The sequence below is a fragment of the Hypanus sabinus genome, unplaced genomic scaffold, assembly GCF_030144855.1.
Source record: "Hypanus sabinus isolate sHypSab1 unplaced genomic scaffold, sHypSab1.hap1 scaffold_199, whole genome shotgun sequence".
Classification (NCBI taxonomy): domain Eukaryota; kingdom Metazoa; phylum Chordata; class Chondrichthyes; order Myliobatiformes; family Dasyatidae; genus Hypanus; species Hypanus sabinus.
Genome location: NW_026780089.1, coordinates 416,836 through 434,570, shown reverse-complemented (window position 1 = coordinate 434,570; position 17,735 = coordinate 416,836). Strand labels below are relative to the sequence as shown.

At 45.5% G+C, this 17,735-nt stretch overlaps 1 protein-coding gene and 1 long non-coding RNA gene across 3 annotated transcripts in view; one reads left to right on the top strand and one right to left on the bottom strand.

Annotated features, from left to right (window-relative positions):
• The first annotated feature begins 7,551 nt into the window (after positions 1-7,551).
• Positions 7,552-13,299, top strand: LOC132387562 (uncharacterized). Its single transcript, XR_009509930.1, has 3 exons — positions 7,552-7,686; positions 10,890-11,156; positions 12,996-13,299. It is a non-coding gene; the product is annotated as an uncharacterized LOC132387562 (long non-coding RNA).
• Positions 13,300-13,789: 490 nt separating this feature from the next.
• LOC132387566 (gastrula zinc finger protein XlCGF26.1-like) overlaps positions 13,790-17,735 on the bottom strand; it is a 45,736-nt gene continuing 41,790 nt past the window's right edge. For both annotated transcript variants that reach the window (XM_059959953.1, XM_059959954.1), the window contains exon 5: positions 13,790-16,758. In XM_059959953.1, coding sequence (XP_059815936.1) covers positions 14,684-16,309 — 1,626 coding nt within the window. In that variant the 5' untranslated portion in view covers positions 16,310-16,758 and the 3' untranslated portion in view covers positions 13,790-14,683. The remainder of the gene's footprint in view (positions 16,759-17,735) is intronic.

Here is a 17,735-nt window from a genome sequence, read left to right as displayed (position 1 = left end):
TCGTTCCACGCTCTCAAACCTGCTGAGTGAAGAGGTTTTACCTCATGTCCCTCTTAATTTCTTCACCTTTCACCCTTCACCGGTTCTGGGAAGCACCGGTTGTGGTCCTACCAACATTGGTGGAGAAGCCTGCTTGCATTTACCTTATCTATATCTTTCATAACGTTGTTTACCACTATGAAATCTCCTCTCAATCTTCTATGTTCTAAAGATCCAGTTTTAGTCTATTCAATCTTTCCTTATTACTCACGTTTTCCAGACCCGGCCAAATCCTTGTAAACTTCCTCTGCCCTCTTTCCACCTGACTCACGTTTTCCCTGCGGGGAGCTGGCCAAAGCTGTGCTCAACCCTTCAGATTAGACACCGACAGAGTCCTGTACAACCTCAGCTTACCATCCCGTCCCGTGTACTCGGTACTTTGGCCTGTGTGCCGGCAGCTTGCTTCTGATCTGTGACGTCATTTTGCCAGCTGGCCCACGTTCCGCTGCAAGCCGCTGTCGTATTCCCGCCGCCGAACGCACTTCTACGTCTGGCGTCATCCGAAAATGTCCTGATGCGTTTCACCACATAATCATTCAGATCGCTAATATCGATGAAAACAGCAGAGGACGGTCTCTAGTTTATCCCCGTAATCAAGGCAGCAAACACTCCTGTGTAATTTTCATAGTCCATGGACTTGATGCCGTTTTGCCTTACCTCTGTAGACTCTCTCCCCGTCTCCCAAGTAAATACAGATGCACATTAAATACATCTCTCTGGCCGCACACACGGTTTAGCATTCTGACCTCCCAGAGGACCAAGTCAGTCTCTTGCAATCCCGTAGCTCTTAGCATATCAGCAGCACTCCGAGGAATCTCCTTCAGATTGTCTGCTACGGCATCATCGTGCCTTCTTTTGACTCTTCTGCTTTCTGTCGTAAGAGTAATCTTGCATTTCTTACGGTGATTATGCATCTCGTTGCACGAGGGATTCTCCATCTCCGAGCCCCTGACACCCTGTCCCTTGTCAGCACACCGGAGTCTCCTCCGCCCTCTGCTGGTGACTAAAACGTGTCCGGCGGTTAATCCATTCGTCAGGAGAACCAACAGGAATGGGATTACAGGGGTGAAGATGCAATTAAATAAGTTCATTGGAATCGCGAAAGATAAGGACAAATAATATACAGAAGGCAAACAAAGAAATGGAGTAAATATCATTGTACAATACTTTCAGAAAAGAAAATACCAGTAACCGTTTCTTAACCAGCTGACCACTGTCACAGTCCACAGAACCATGAAAGCCCCGGCACCAGGTTCAGTAAATTCTGTCACTTCTGTTAAGAGAACTAAGTTGTTCCATAGTCCAATCAGATTAAATCTTCGCCACACAATCTCCCTCCTTATGGACTTGCACCTATTTGTTTACATGCTAATTGCCTGCTCTGTTAATGTTACACTTTATTATTGTTATTTATTTATCTTGTTTTAACCAATAACGGACAAGATTCGGCTGTTATTAACTGACTACGCTTTGGATAAAACCTGATAACGTCCACGCTTGAAATTCAGCATATACAAGGCACGAGGGCGAGGCCGGGGGAAATATAGCTGGAAAAGACAAATACAGGTGAAACAACTGTGAAAACACCTCTCTTCCCTTAACCATCTGCAGTGCCTTCAAATAGCCGTGCCGTGTGAGACACTCCGTCACATGCAAATCCCGAGACATCCTGCCCTTGGAGTTCCCTTCAGGCCAAGTTGAGGCAAAAAAAATCCTAAAGGAACTGCAACCTATATTCTGGATTGGCATTCTCATATCCACAACACGAACATCGAATTTGCAACCCGTTCATACTGAGGTTTCTAGCTGCTTCTGGAATCCTTAATATAGTCACAACGATACCCGGGACAACAGTTTGTGTCCGGTTTTCATCTGCGAATTAGTTAGCAGTGAATAACTCTGATTAAAATCACTGATATTTAGGCAATTTCGGAAGTGCTGAGGGAAAAGTGGTCTGTGGTACGTCAAATACAAACACCGCAGAACATAAATTCCATTAAATATCAGAATCAGAATCCGGTTTATTAACACCGGCATGTGTCATGAAATTTGATAACTTAGAAGCAGCAGTTCAATGCAATAGATAATATAGAAGAAAAAGTGAAATAAAATTCAATAAATAAATCACTTACAGTATATGGGTATTGAATAGATAAAAAAGTGCAAAAATAGAAATAATGTATATTTTTAAAATGAGATAGTTTCATGGGTTTAATTTCCATCTCGGATCCGACGGCAGGGTGGCAGACGTGTCTGTAATAGTGATCCATTGAAACTGGCGACAGCAAAGGACTCTGGGAATGCTTAGTGTGGAGAACCGCAGGATGTGCGTGGAACAGACGTCACAGGAGGAGTATCAGAGTCGGAGCGTGAAGAGGGTACAGACTTACCCAGACATGATCGTTTTGAGGGATAGCGAGCATGCTGGTAGGGTAGTACTTTTGCTCCAGGTGGGAATCCTGGGAATCTTCCAGTGGCCCCTATGGCTATATCTCCGCCAGGTGCACCGAGATGCAGCTCCTGAGAGACCCTGTTGGGGATGATGACTACAGTTTACTTAAAAGAGGAAACAGGAGATGGAGAATAGCTACAGGGAATTAGTCACCCCGAGGCCGCAGGAGTTAGATAAGTGGGTGATGGTTAGGGGACAGAGGGAAAGAGCTCACATAGTCGAGAGCTCCCTTGTGATCATCCCCCTCCGTTATCTCGTTTTGGATGCAGTTGAGGGGGATGACCTAACAAAGGACGGCGATCCGGTCTCTGGCACTGAGTCTGGTTCCGTGGAGCAGAAGGAAAAGAGGAAAATGAGGAATGCGGCATTCATAGCGGATCTGTAGTGAGGGGAACAGACAGGAGGTTCTGTCAGCCTGATTAGAGAGACCCGCATAGTGTGCTACCTCCCAGGTGCCAGGGTACGGGATGTCTCGGATCGGTTGCAGAGTATTCTAAAGGGAGAGAGTGAACAGCCAGAATTCTTGGTACACGCTGGTACTAATGACATACTCTAGGTAGAAATAGGGAGGAGGTCCTGACGAAAGAATTCAAGGAATTGGGTAGCAAGTTGAAAAGCGGGACCTGCAGGGTAGTAACCTCGAGACTGCTGCCTGGTCCTCGTGCTAACGAGCGCAAGAATAGCACGATCGGGCATATTAATGAGTAGCTGAGACTGGTGTAGGGGGCAGGTCTTCAAGTTCCTGGATCATTAGGACATCTTCAAGGGGAGGTACAACCTGTACGAAAAGAACCCAAAGGGGTCCAATAGCCTAGCGGTCACAATTAGTAGAGACGTAAGGGAGGGTTTCAGTTAATTGGCAGGTAGATGGTAACAAGAGTGATCTGCATTAGGAAGGGGAAAACAGAAATAAATCACAGATAGCGTGCAACAGAAATTATAGAAAGGAAAGACAGCAGATGAGGCATAATCACAGCCAGTGCGTTGAGTTATAGGGTGATGGAGTCGTGGTGCAGTTGAAACAGAAAGCAACAAATAATAGACTGAAAGTGTTGCAGTTGAATACACGCAGAATAAGAAATAAAACGGATGATATTTAAATTCAACTACTTATTGGCAAGTACGTCGTTGTGGCCATCTCTGAAACTTGTAAAAAAGATGGCTGCCATTGGGAGAAGAAAGTCCCAGGATATACGATATCGGAAAGATAGGTTAATAGGAAGAATGTTTGGTGTGGCTCTGTGTATTCGAAAGGAATGACACATGATCAGAAGGTTTAGAATCTCTATGGGTTGAGTTATGAAATGGCAATGGTAAAAGTACCCTAATGGCAGTTCCATACAGGCCTCCAAACAGCAGCCGGGATGTGGAATACAAATAACAGCAGGACATGGAAAAGGCGAGTCAGACGGGCAATGTCATGATAATCGTTGGGGATTTTAACATGAAAGTGATTTGGAAAAACCAGGCCATCACTGGACCACAGGAAACAGAAACTAAAGAATGTCTTAGAGATGGCTCTTTAGAACAGCTTGTTGTTGGACCCAAAACAGGCTCGGCTGTGCTGGATTGGGTGTTGTGCAATGATGGGGAGGTGATCAAAAAGCTTGTTAAGGAACCATTAGGGAAAATTGATCAGGGTAAGATCGAGTTCACTGTGAAATTTGAGAAGCAGGAACTAAATGCCGATGTGTCGGTACTTCAGAGGAATAAATGAAATTTCAGTGGCATGAGAGGGGAACTGACCGAGATGGACTGGAAAGGGACAAAAGCAGGAAGGACAGCAGTGGAGATTCCGCGAAAAATGAGGGAAGTGTAAGTCAGATATATTCGAAATAAGAAATTTTCGAATGGAGGAAGGACACTACCGTGGCTGACAAGTAAATTCAGAGATAAAACAAAAGCAAAAGAGAGGGCATACAAGGAAGCCAAATCCAGTGGAAGATAGTCAATTGGGAAACTTTAAAACCTGTAGAAGGAAACCAAAAATGTCGTTAGGAAGGAAAAGATGATTTATGAAAGGAAGCTGGTGACTAATATCAAAGAAGAGACGAAAACGTTTTTAACTATATAAAGAGGAAAAGTGAATTGAGGGTAGATAGAGGATTAATAGAACATGGCGCTGGAGGTATTGTGACGAGAGACGGAGAGACGCAGAGATGGCAAAGGAACTGAATGCGAATTTTGTATCAGTCTTCACAATGGAAGACGTATGCAGTACACCGGACATTGAATAGTATCAGGGAAGTGAAGTATGTGCAGTGGAAATTACGACAGAGAAGGTGCTCAGGGAGCATAATGGTCTGACGCTGGACAAATCTCCTGGACCTGATAGAATTCACCGTCGGGTTCTGAAGGAAATAACTGGAGAGATTGTGGACGCATTAACAATCATCTTTCAAAAATCGGATTTCTGGAAAATTGCAAATCTTACTCCGCTATTTACGAAGGGTGGGAGACAGCTGAAAGGAAACTATAGACCTGTTAGCCTGACGTCAGTGTTTGGGAAGTAGTTAGAATCGATTGTTAGGGATCAGATTACAGAATACCTGTGGGCACATGACAAGACAGGCCAAAGCCAGCATGGATTCCTGAATGGAAAATCCTACTGGACTAATCTATTACACTTTTTTGAGGAAATTACAAGCAGGGTAGACAAAGCGCATGCAGTAGATATGGTGTACTTGGATTTTCAGAAAACCTTTTGACAAGGTGCCACACATGAGGCTGCTTAGCATGTTAAGAGCTCATGGAATTGCAGGGAAGTTACTAGCATGGGTGCAGCATTAGCTGGTTGGCAGAAAACAGAGAGTGGAAATAAAGGGATTCTATTCTGGCTGGCAGACCGTTACCAGTGGAGTTCCATAGGGGTCGGTGTTGGGACCGTTACTTTTTACTATGTATGTCAATGATTTAGACCATGGGATTAATGGATTTGTGGCTAAATTTGCGGATGATACAAAGATAGGTGGAGGTGCGTGCAGAGTTGAGGAAACAGAGAGACTGCATAGAGACTTAAATAGTTTAGGAAAAATGGGCAAAGAAGTGACAAATGAAATACAATTTTGGAAAATGCGTGGTCAAGCACTTTGCTGGAAGATATACATGGGTAGACTATTATTTAGATTGGGAAATAATTCAAAATGTAGAGATGCAAAGGGACATGGACGTCCTTGTGCAAGCTACTCTAAATGTTAACATCCAGGTTGAGTCGGTTGTGAAGAAGGCGAATGCAATATATGAGGGAAGTCTGGCATATAAAGTCTCTCCCGCTTTATTCCCTGGATTTCAGGAGAATGAGGGGGATCTCTTAGTAACATTCCATATCTTAATAAGGTCTGAACAGATTAGACGTGGCGACGTTATTTCCCAGGGTAGGGGAGTCTAGGAGAAGTGGGAACAACTTCAGGATGGAAGGGCGTCCATTTAGAACAGAGATGCGGAAAAATCACTTTAGTCAGCGGGTGGTAAATCTGTGGAATTTGTTGCCACGAGCCGCTGTGGAGTCCCAGTCATTGGGTGTATTTAGGGCAGAGATGATAGGTTCTTGATTAAGCAGAGCATCAGTGGGTATGGGGAGAAGGCAGGGGAGTGACGATGACAGGAAGAATTGGATCAGCCGATGATTGAAAGGTGGAGCAGACTCGATGTTGAATGGCCTACTACTGCTCCTATAATCTTGTGGTCTTACGACTTTCTACCTCACTGTTAACAGCGCTACCGATTCAGTGCATCTGCAAAACAATTGTCATTGTTGGGACAACTGTAATGAATGCAGATACTCTGTCAGTTTAAGCAGTCACACCAATTTGAGGGCGATTGAATTATTTGCTTCATATCGGTACAAACATTGCGTGTTCCTGGTTTACCACGTGATGGTCTGCAATCAATGTTATGCTGACACAAAATATTGGAGGAATTCAACAGGTCAGGCAGCATGCATCAAAATGAATAAACAGTTGACTTTTCGGGCTGCAACCCAGTTTCGGGATGGAGTAAAAAGGGGGAAGATGTCAAAATAAGAACGTTGGGAGTAGCTGGAAAGAAAACAAGCTAGAAGCTAATAGGTGAAGCCAGTTGCGTTGGATATGGGGCGAAATGTGGCTGGGAAAAAGCAAAGAGCTGGTGAAAAAGGAATTTGATAGGACAGAGTGGATCACGGGAGAAAGGGAAGTAGCGGGGTCCGGAGAGAGGTGACTGGCAGGTGAGGAGAAGAGCAGCAGGCCAGAGTGGTGAAATGAAGAGGGACGGGGGGAGGGGGAGGGTAAACACTGGAAGTTTCAGATATCTGTGTTCATGTCATCAGATTGGAGGTTCCACAGAGAGAATATATTTGCAGGTTACTCCTCCAACCTGAGGGTGGGCTCGTGTGGCATGGGCCGACATTTCGGACTGGGAATGGGGATTAGAATTGAAATGGTTGGCCACTGGGAAATTCGGCTTTTTGTTGTTGGAGCTGAGGTGCTTGACGAAGAGTTAATTAATTTGAAGAAGGCGTCTCGGCATGAAAAGTCGACCCTTTATTCATCTCCATAGATGCTGCCTTATCTGTTGAGTTCTTCCAGCTTTTTGTACGTGTTGTGATTATTGTGATTAACAGTTTGCGTGCGTTCCCCACCTCGAAAACCTGGATGCGATATCAGCTTATGGCTGTTCACTATATTACAGGAAAGCACAAACAATATATTCGTTTGTATATTTCTATTGAAACATCTATAACGGAGACAATTTCCAGAGTGGAACAGAGCAACCCAGTGTCAGTATAGAATTGGTCTATGACGACAAAGTCTATGGAGTCTGGGAATGGACAAGATCAACAATGAGAATCATGAAACAGAGAGGCGAGCCTGAGAGTGTCTCACAACAACATTCACTCACCTCTCCAATCGTCATTTCTTCATCTGTGAGATTTTGCAATTTCCTGTGAAGCTCTCCATACCTCATCACATTTGGGATTTTATTTGAATGAAATCATGCTTATTTTTACCCCAGCTGTTGGAAAACACGTCAGCCTAGTATATTTAGCGTTCTGGAGCGGGTATAAATGAATGGCCGTGGAGATTCATTAGCTCAGAGTATCTGAAGCGTGATCGCGGGCAGCTGGAATACAGGCTGAGTCTCACACAACATGCTTGAAATTATTTACCGCGTGAGGAAGATATATTACTTGATTGTTGCCGTTATTGGTGTCCCTGGTAAGAACAGACGCGAACGAACATTTGCTGTTCAATGCGCGCGGGAAAAAAAAACAACAAAAGAAAAGATTGAAACAGATGCAGAGTGTAAGATCGGGGCGATGGATATATATCGTGGGTCCATGGCAAGCTGTTTTGATTTATCAATAGAAACACGCTTTCGAAGTAAACTCCGATAATTCAGCGCGCTCGGCACCTTTAAGGACTACTTGATTTTTTTCAGCATTAATAGTTCAAGATGCTTTAATTTAAAATTTAAGGGATTTGTTTGAAAAAAAATACTGCGAGTTTGAAGGGAACGCGGTAAGCGAAACCCAGGTGAGATTCACTTGTGTGTTCGATCTCGGAACATCGTGAGTTTCGAAAATTGAAATAGTGTCGGTGTGCGTTTCAATTTACAAGGGTTTGTCTCCACGCCATATTATCAGTGAAGTGGGGGTTAGCCAACCCAGAGGAGTCCGTTAGATGCCTGACGGTGTGATACACGGGATACTCCGCTCTGGAACAATGGACATTGATCCATTTGGAATAATGCTTCTGTAATTTGGAGCAGGTCAGGAAGAATATGCAAAACAAAAAATGAAAATGGGAACTTCCAGATCCGATCCCATCAGAGAGTGTGAAGGAACTGCGGCCAATGGTAGCTGCGGAATTTAACAACAGCGAGCCAGGCTGGGCCCGTGCGGACGGGTGACAAACGGGAAGTCGAGGAGGAGATGAATGCCTGCGAACAGAGGAAGTAAATATGCTTCAAACTTTGAACATTGTAAATGGACAAAGTCAGGCAGCGGGGCTGGGTGATATGCCAAGCCAGACAAAAGATAGATGATGGGGTCGCGGGAATCACAATGGCCGTGAAAGTTGCCAAGGTATTCAAACTTTACATATCGGCCGAAAAGAGCCCTTTGCGATTAGTTGGCAATGCCTCCTTCCCAAATCCTGCTTCTCTTTCGGTACCGAGTGCCGTGACCTTTCTCCCTGCTTGAGGCGTCTGCAAAATCTGATTTACAACATTTAAACCCCGGTAATGAGCAGCCGCAAAGTTTGATTTTTCTCTCTTTTCAGCTTATCTCGGCACAAAGACCCAGAGAGAGTAATTCATTCAATCTTTCTGCTTTCCTTCTCCCCCACCTCCCCCCCCCCAGTGAATTTAGTGGCGATAGTGATTCTGTCCCGGGGAAAGTGCGGCCTATCCACCTGCACCACTCGCTACCTGGTGGCCATGGCAACGGCGGATCTACTGACCATTGTGTTTGCGGTGATATTGTGGCGGGTCAGTTATTATTACTTCCCCGGGACTTTCCTGGACATCACCCCCGTGTGCAGTACGATCTCTGTCCTGGGAGAGGCAGCCACAGACTGTTCTGTCTGGTTCACCGTCAGCTTTACGTTTGATCGGTTTGTCGCCATCTGTTGTCAGAAATGGAGAGCAAAGTATTGCACCGGGAAAACTGCGGCTGTGATTCTGACAACAACCGGTGTTGTGTTGTGTTTGAATAATGTGCCCTACTTCTTCATATTGCAACCTGTGAAAGTGATTGACAATATACCCTGGGACTGCATTCCAAAGCCGAGCTACTATACGGATGCCGGGTGGTTGGGATATGACTGTTTTACTACTGCTCTATCGCCATTACTTCCGTTCGTGTTAATACTCCTGTTCAACGCTCTGACAGTCAGACATATTTTAGTGACTAGTCGCGTCCGTAAGGGGCTGAGGGGTCGGAACAAGGTGGAGAACCGCAGTGACCCGGAGATGGAGAGCAGGAGGAGGTCTGTGATCTTACTTCTCACCATCTCCGGAAGCTTCATCATCCTGTGGTCGGTAAAAGTTTCTGAATCCCTTTCTGGATTGGATAAAAATAATTACAATGTGTCGGAATACATTTTTCAACATACCGGATACATGCTGATGTTATTAAGTTGCTGCACAAACACGTTTATTTATGGGGTAACTCAGTCCAAGTTCAGAGAGCAGTTCATCAGCGCAGCGAAATATCCACTCTCGTCAATTATTCATCTAATCAATAAACAAAGTATCTAAGCTCTTCTCAGAGGGGGTTATGGTGATTTCATCTTAACACTGCAGAACTAACATCGGAGAACATGGCAGCGGGGAGAATAAAACTGCTTTAGTGCCGAGAGAGGCACAACACGGGAAAATACACATTCACACCTTCAACCAGCGACGTCCACCTCCTGTCAATTACTGAACTCACCTTACCTTTTGTTTATTCCCCACCATATTCCGGCTCCTGTCACCGCCACAACCCTTTCGGTAATGATGGAGCGGGAGAGGATCCGGGGGCATTCAAGTCCTAGTCGGCAAAATTGCATCTCATTTGTTACGTTAGCCTTTTGCATCAGAATGAAATGAGAAAGCGAGTCAACAGTCTGCACGAACTCACAGTAAACCTTGCACTTGTCCTTAATTTTAGATAAACCTGTCATGGAGAAATGATTAACGCTACAGAGCTCCTGGATTTGGTCCATAATTGTGCGAATTTCCATGGAGTAACCAAACGTCTATTTTGCCTCCCTTTCTCTCAGTTAAAACGGGTAAAACGTGAGGTCTGGACATAGACAAAAATCTAATTTCTCAATTGCGACGGATTTTCGGCCTGTTCTAGCGGTGTTTATTATTGTCCTGCAGCTCTAATTGTCTAATGTTTCAGTGTACTGACTTTGGGATTATACCTGTTGTATATATTACAATTGGGACAATATCGCAGACTTTCATTTTCCTTTTCAAGTCGGCATATTTCATATGTTATTCAGACTGACGTTTGTGTGTTGTATGTGTCGGAATGACTATACCAATCAAGTAAATTATCTTTGCATGCTTATCCTGTGATATTATATCCTGACGGGGTATCATGTACTTACTGCTTGCCAAACAATGGATCGATCATAATATAATCGTCAGACTCCGCCTTAAAACGGCATTACGCGCATACTTATACTAATCTATAGGATCTTGCCAAAATCTGCATCTTCAAGCGAGATTCTGGTGAATGATGCTTCCCACTGTGTAAGGAAACAGATTGAAGTAAATCGTTCTTGCATCATGTAATGCGTTGGATAGTTTGAAACAGCATACTGTATTCTGCTTTACAGCCCGAGAGAGGCACAACACAGGAAAATACACTTTGTCTTGAATTTGTCAGATCTTTTAATGAGCATTTCTGTTACCTTTTTTTCAGCTACCTGGTCCTGTATCGCCACAAGGAACAACTCAGTTTCTGGGAAGAGATCTCCAACTTTTAGCCTGGCGTCAGACGCTTCTAGTTGACACCTGGTCTGCTCAGGTGGTGGGGATCTCATCCCTGGACAATTATGCTCATCCAGGTTAACTCTTTCTTCTACAGCAGTGTTACCCAACCTATTCTAGACCTTTTCGTGCCGCGAAACAAGTGGAAATATCGAACACCCTGGTTGCTAATTTATGCATCCCCAACAACGTCTGTTAGGTTAGTAAGATTGCCGAGTGTCAGACGCGTTGTGATGACGAATGTTCAAGGCTGCAGTGCTTGGCTTCTTAACGCGTCCCAGTGCCACGTCCTTCTTTGGTTAGAGGCAGCTTACCGCCCCACCAAGAATACTGAACGCCCCCCCCCCCACCCCCGGCGAGTGTTGTTGTTTCTAAAGCCATCTGAGGAAACGTCACTGCCCCCAGAGGGCATCTCTGTTCCATTGCGATATTTTCTTCATCTTTCTGGGTTAGGCTTTCATTTCAGTTCAAAATAGCACATGCTCGCAGCGTGTTGAATCCGGTTTTCGTTGATGCAAATACAGCAACGTAAAAAATAATATTTTAAAAAAGTAAAATAAAGTATAAAGTAAATCCTTAGAAGAGTTTCTGTGAGTGGGACCCAGGTAATGGAAGTCCCCCAACACTGAGTGTGTGCAGCTCCCTCAAAATCTTGCTCCCTCCTCTCTCCACAGTGCGCTCACAAGATCTGTCACTCCCTTTCTCCCCACCCTTCACCCTCCTCACTCCTCAAAACACTGCTTCACTTTCCTCCATCTTCTCACTCTCCCTTTCCTCCTCTCCCCTCTTATCCTAATACGCCCTCTCCCACTTCCTCGCCTCCCTCTCTTATTCTGCTCAACCCAACTTTGTCTCACTCTCACCTCTCTTCTCCCCTTTCTGTCTACAAACCACACCCCCACCCCGACACTGAATCTCAGCCCGTGTTCACTCGAGGATAGCATCCCGTCCGTTTCAATGTGCGACGGTGACATCGACAAGATAAGTAGCCTTGGTGTTGTTTGCACATCGGAACTTGCTGGCATTTGGAGTTGGAGGAAGCAGAGGAGGGAAAGAGACAGAAACATAGAGGAAGAGGGAGAAGGAGAGAAGGGAAGTGGGAGACAGAGGGGGTGGGAGAGAGAGACAGAGAGAGAACAGGCTTAGTGGTATTGAGAGAGACACACTGAGTTAGAGAGAGCAACAAGAGGCTGCTGGAGTGTTACCGAGACAGACTGAGGGAAGTGGCGGAGGCAAGAAACAGACGGGAGAGACGGGTGGCGACAATCAGTGAGGGATGGCGGAAAATGAGATGGACGTGGGTGAGAAATAAACGGGGAGCGAGTGAGGGGGCATAAAGAGGCGTGGGAGAGAACGACAGTGGAGAAAGATTGGAGGGAATGGGGAGGGAAGAGAGATGGGGAGTCAAACTGGGAAAGAAACCAGGGATTGAGATGGGGGAGATATACGAGGGAAAGTGCTGGGCTCTTTGATATCTCTGTTGATCAGTGAGAGAGAAACGGACAGGGATCGAAAAGGGCCACTCATTTTAAATGGAGACATATAGAAATTTCTAAAATTCTAAATCTTCCAAGTAAATTCCTTCAGGATCAGCAAAGTGTCTATCTACCTATCTATATATCTGAGTCCAGGCGGGTGGGTGGGTACATTTGAGGTGGAGGTAGACGGGGATGGGAACAGAAGCATAGATCAGACAAGGCCGTGTTGAATAAACATAATATCATAAGTTCCTCCTCATCTCTCTTCTGAATTGATTTCCCTGTAGTCTTGAGGGTTTACCCCTGGTCCTGGGCTCCGCATTATGGGAAACATCCTCTCCATAACCTCCATACCTCGGCTTTTCAGTATTCTGGAAGCCCACCCCGCGACACCAACACACCCCCCCCCCATTAATTCTAAACTCCAGCGGGAACAGGCACAGAGACATCAAATACCATGAGCTGTGGTCTTGTTAAGCAGCTTCAGCTGCAGTACCTGGTTCAAGACCATCTGAAAATCCAAACAAACAACACCCACCGCCTTTCTTATTTCACCAAAGGATTCCAACAGATTTGTCTGGGAAGATTTCTACTGAGGAAAACCATGCCGACTTTGGCCGTACAGGGGAGGATTCAAAAGAACTGTCATGGTGGGGAATAAGATGGCGGCACAACGCAGCGCACACGGCCTCTCTGGAGAATGATATCTGTTACTTGTTAAGTACAGATTTGTATCTGTACATTAAGTATAATATTGTTGTGTAATAAGTACCCTGATTTGATGGAGACAGACGTGAGAGCTTGCAGGAACATCAGGAGAAACTTCTGAAATGCCCGTTTCGCTGCCGCTGCGGTCCGGAATCTTCGGAGGAGAAGGCCTCCGAGACCTCGGCTTTGCTTTTTCGGTGGCCAGGACGAAGGCGCTCGGCAGAGGATGGCACTCGGGAGACTGTATCGCAGGCTCAAAGTTTTCGGAAGGACTCAGAGTCTGCTGTGGTCGAATGCTTCCAAGGCATCAGTTTGTCGGTGCCTGGGAGTTTATGGCAGGGAGAGTTTCTCCCTTTTGCTGCCTGATATCGGGACTATTAGAGTCAATCGGGACTTGAGACTTTCTCTTAAACCGTGCCCATGGTCTACTTTTATCAAATTATGGTATTGCTTTGCACTGCTGTAACGATATGTTATAATTATGTGTTTTTTTTTGTCAGTGTGACTCTTTGGTTTGTCCTGTTTTTTTGTGTGATATCACTCTGGAGGAACATTGTATTATTTCATAATGCCCGCATGCATTTATAAATGACAATAAATGAGGATTGAGTGTCCTCATAATCTAATGGAACAGAATCACTGGCAGGGTCCGGCTAGCCAGTGTTGACTCTCTACTGTACACTAGCTGTGTTACAAATTCACTTAAGTACCAAAGACAGAGTTTAAAATAAACTGATTTATTTGTCTCAGATCCAGAATATTAAACTCCAGTCCCGTTAAAGGTGAAAGTGCAGCAGAAGAAACTCCTCCCATGCCCAGAGACCAGTGTGCAGAACTGGATGTGGTGAGCAATAGTAATTCAGCTCCAACAGTAACTCTCGAAATTGCATTCAGCAACAGTGATATTCAGCAACAAATATCCAGCATGCAGCTTATTGAAACTTTCTCCCCAGTATGAACAAGGCAGCGTGTGACAAGTATAATATGCTGTAAGGTTTCACTGCTGATGTAATGGTTTCTCTGTAGCAGCAATGCTTGGTTAAGACCAGAGAAAACAGGGTTTTGTAGTGCAGGGCTATCCAATGAGAGAAACCTTCTTTCTTGTGAGTCTGGAAGAGAGATTTTGTAGTCTTTTGCTGGGGAGAGATGAGAAGACGTGAATGGAGAGAGTGGGCCCTTTTCCTTTTTGCTTGTTTGTTTACTTTACTAACCCTATCGTCAAAGTAAGAATTATAAAGCTCAATTGGTTAATCACATATTGTGTACTGTTTGTAATTTCAGGGTACTGATTTGTAACAGGGGACACATCACACAGCATCCACCCAAACGAGATTTCTTAAGTTTGACCGGGCTGGGGTCTATCAACTCCAAAGTTAAGCTGCCAGCCAAAATGAGTTACCATAAGGTTAGCTGGCTGAGTGAATCGCTTCCCACATTAACAGCAAGTGAACAGCCTCTCCCCAGTGTGAACTCAATGATGCGCATTTGGTTGATCTGGCTGAGAGAATCTCTTCCCAAAGTCCGAGCAGGTGAACAGACTCTACCCAGTGTGAACTCGCTGGTGTCTCCGTAGTTGAGATGACCGAGTGAAACCCTTCCCACAGTCTGAGCAGGTGAACGGCCTCTCCTGAGTGTGAACTCGCTGATGTATCTTCAGTTGAGATGACCGAGTGAATCCCTTCCCACAGTCTGAGCAGGTGAATTGCCTCTCTCCAGTGTGAACTCGCTGATGTATCTTCAGTTGAGATGACCGAGTGAATCCTTTCCCAAAGATGGAGCAGTTGTATGGCCACTCCCTAGTGTGAACTGCCTGGTGTGCCATTAGGGTGGATGATTGAGTGAATCCCTTCCCGCATTCTGAACAGGTGAGTGACCTTTCTCCAGTGTGAACGCTCTGATGTACCTTCAGTTTAGATGACAGAGTGAATCCTTTCCCACAGATGGAGCAGTTGTACGGCCACTCCCCAGTGTGAACTGCCTGGTGTGACATTAGGGTGGATGATTGAGTGAATCCCTTCCCACAGTCTGAACAGGTGAATGGCCTCTCTCCAGTGTGAACTCGCTGATGTATCTTCAGTTGAAATGACCGAGTGAATCCCTTCCCACATTCCAAGCAGGTGAACGGCCTCTTCCCAGTGTGAACTCGCTGATGTATCTTCAGTTGAAATGACCGAGTGAATCCCTTCCCACATTCCAAGCAGGTGAACGGCCGCTCTCCAGTGTGAACTCGCTGGTGTGCAATTAGGGAGGATGACTGTGTGAATCCTTTCCCACAGTCTGAGCAGGTGAACGGCCTCTCTCCAGTGTGAACTCTCTGATGTACCTTCAGTTTAGATGACCGAGTGAATCCTTTCCCACAGTCTGAGCAGGTGAATGGCCTTTCTCCAGTGTGAACTCTCTGGTGTATCTTCAGTTGAGATGACCGAGTGAATCCCTTCCCACAGTCTGAGCAGGTGAACGGCCTCTCCCTAGTGTGAACTTGCTGATGTCCCTTTAACTCAGATGACCAAGTGAATAATTCCCCACAGTCTGAGCAGGTAAACGGCCTCTCCCCAGTGTGAACTCGCAGGTGAGACATTACGTCGGATGACTGAGTGAATGCTTTCCCACAGTCTGAGCACGTGAATGGCCTCTCTCCAGTGTGAACACGCTGATGTACCTTCAGTTTAGATGAGCAAGTGAATCCCTTCCCGCAGTTTGAGCAGGTGAACGGCCGCTCCCCACTGTGAACTCGCTGGTGTACCTTCAGTGCTGATGACTGAGTGAATCCTTTCGCACAGTCCAAGCAGGTGAAAGGCCTCTCCCCAGTGTGAACTTGCTGATGTGCTTGTAGGTTGGATGACTGAGTAAATCTCTTCCCACAGTCCAAGCAGGTGAATGGCTTCTCCCCAGTGTGAACTCGCTGATGACTCTGTAGGTGGGATGACTGAGTGAATCTCTTCCCACAGACTGAGCAAGTGAACGGCCTCTCTCCAGTGTGAACTCGCTGATGTATCTTAAGTTGAGATGATGAAGTGAATCTTTTCCCACAGTCCGAGCAGGTGAATGACCTCTCCCCAGTGTGTAATGACTGGTGTGCCTGCAGATGAGCTGACAACGTGAATCCCTTCCCACAGGCTGAGCAGGTGAACGGCTGCTCCCCGGTGTCCACTTGCTTTTGAGCCATTATGTCAGATGATCGAGTGAATCTTTCCCCACAAATTCAACAGATGAGCAACTTCTGCCCAGTGTGAACTGACTGGTGTGTCCACAGGTGGGTACACTGACTAAATCCCTTCTCACACACAGAATAGGTGAATGGCCTTGTCCTAGTGTGAACTTGCTGATGCACCTTCAGTTGAAATGTCCGCATGAATCCATTCCCACTGTCTGAGCAGATGAATGGCATCTACCCTGTGCAAAATGACGGGCATGCCAGTTGGTCAGATGATTGAGTGAATCCCTCCCGACAGTCTGAGCAGGAAGGATGACCGAGTGAATCCCTCCCCACAGTCTGAGCAGGAAGGATGATCGATTGAATCCCTTGCTCCACTTCTTAAATATCTGGATAGAGACAGCAAAACTGGTATGTTCTGTTTGAGATTCCTGTAGACAAATTCCTTGTCATTTTCTAACCTGTAAAAAGATTTACAAAATCCATCAAAGGGTGTAGAACATTTCAGATGAAATTACATGAGTTGGCAAGATGTGATCTGGAATCACACAGTTACAGTGAAGTTCAACCCAAGTTGGAGAGAGAAATCATCTTCTAACTGGGCACAGTGCTGGAATGACCATCAAACACTCTGATGCTCTACCTGTCTTTAAAAGAATGGGGCATTTCTGCCACCTCCAATCTGTGACCTGCCTCAGTTTGACTCTCTCTCCATTGTTATTATTCCCTGTTCCCACTGAGCTGATGGGTTCCTGGCCCCACAGTAACTGAAACACTCTCACACAAATAGCCGGCAGTGTATTGCACGAACCCACCACTACCTGTGTAAAAAACTTACCCCTGGCATCCCCTCAGTATTTATTTCCAAGCACCTTAAATCTATGCCCCCTCGTGTTAGCCATTTCAGTCCTGGGAATAAAACCTCTGGCTATCTACACGATCAATGCCCCTCATATTCTTATACACCTAAAAAATGCACTAAACATAAACAAGGTGATTAAACATTGCTTTGAAGATTTGTTGGAAGTATACAGAATTATGAGGGTATAGATAGGGTAAATGCAAGCAGCTTTTTCCACTGAGGTGGTGTAGGATGACAACTAGAGGGCATGGGTAAGCGGGGAAGGTGAACATTTAAAGGGAGCACGTGGAAAAGCTCTTCACTGAATTGGTCGTGAGAGCGTGGCATGAGATGTCAGCACAAGGGGTGCATGTGAGCTCAGTTTCACAATTTGAAAGAAGTTTGGATGGGAGCCTGGATGGTAGGGGTATGGAGGGCGATGGTCCCAGTCAGGTAGTTGCAATAGATACCTTAAATGTTTTTTTAGCATTGACTAGCTGGGCCAAATAGCCTGTTTCCGTACTGAAATCCCCCATGTTTCTGTGACAGAGAAGCAGGCCAAACTTGTTTGAAAGGGAAAGATAGGAGTGACAACAG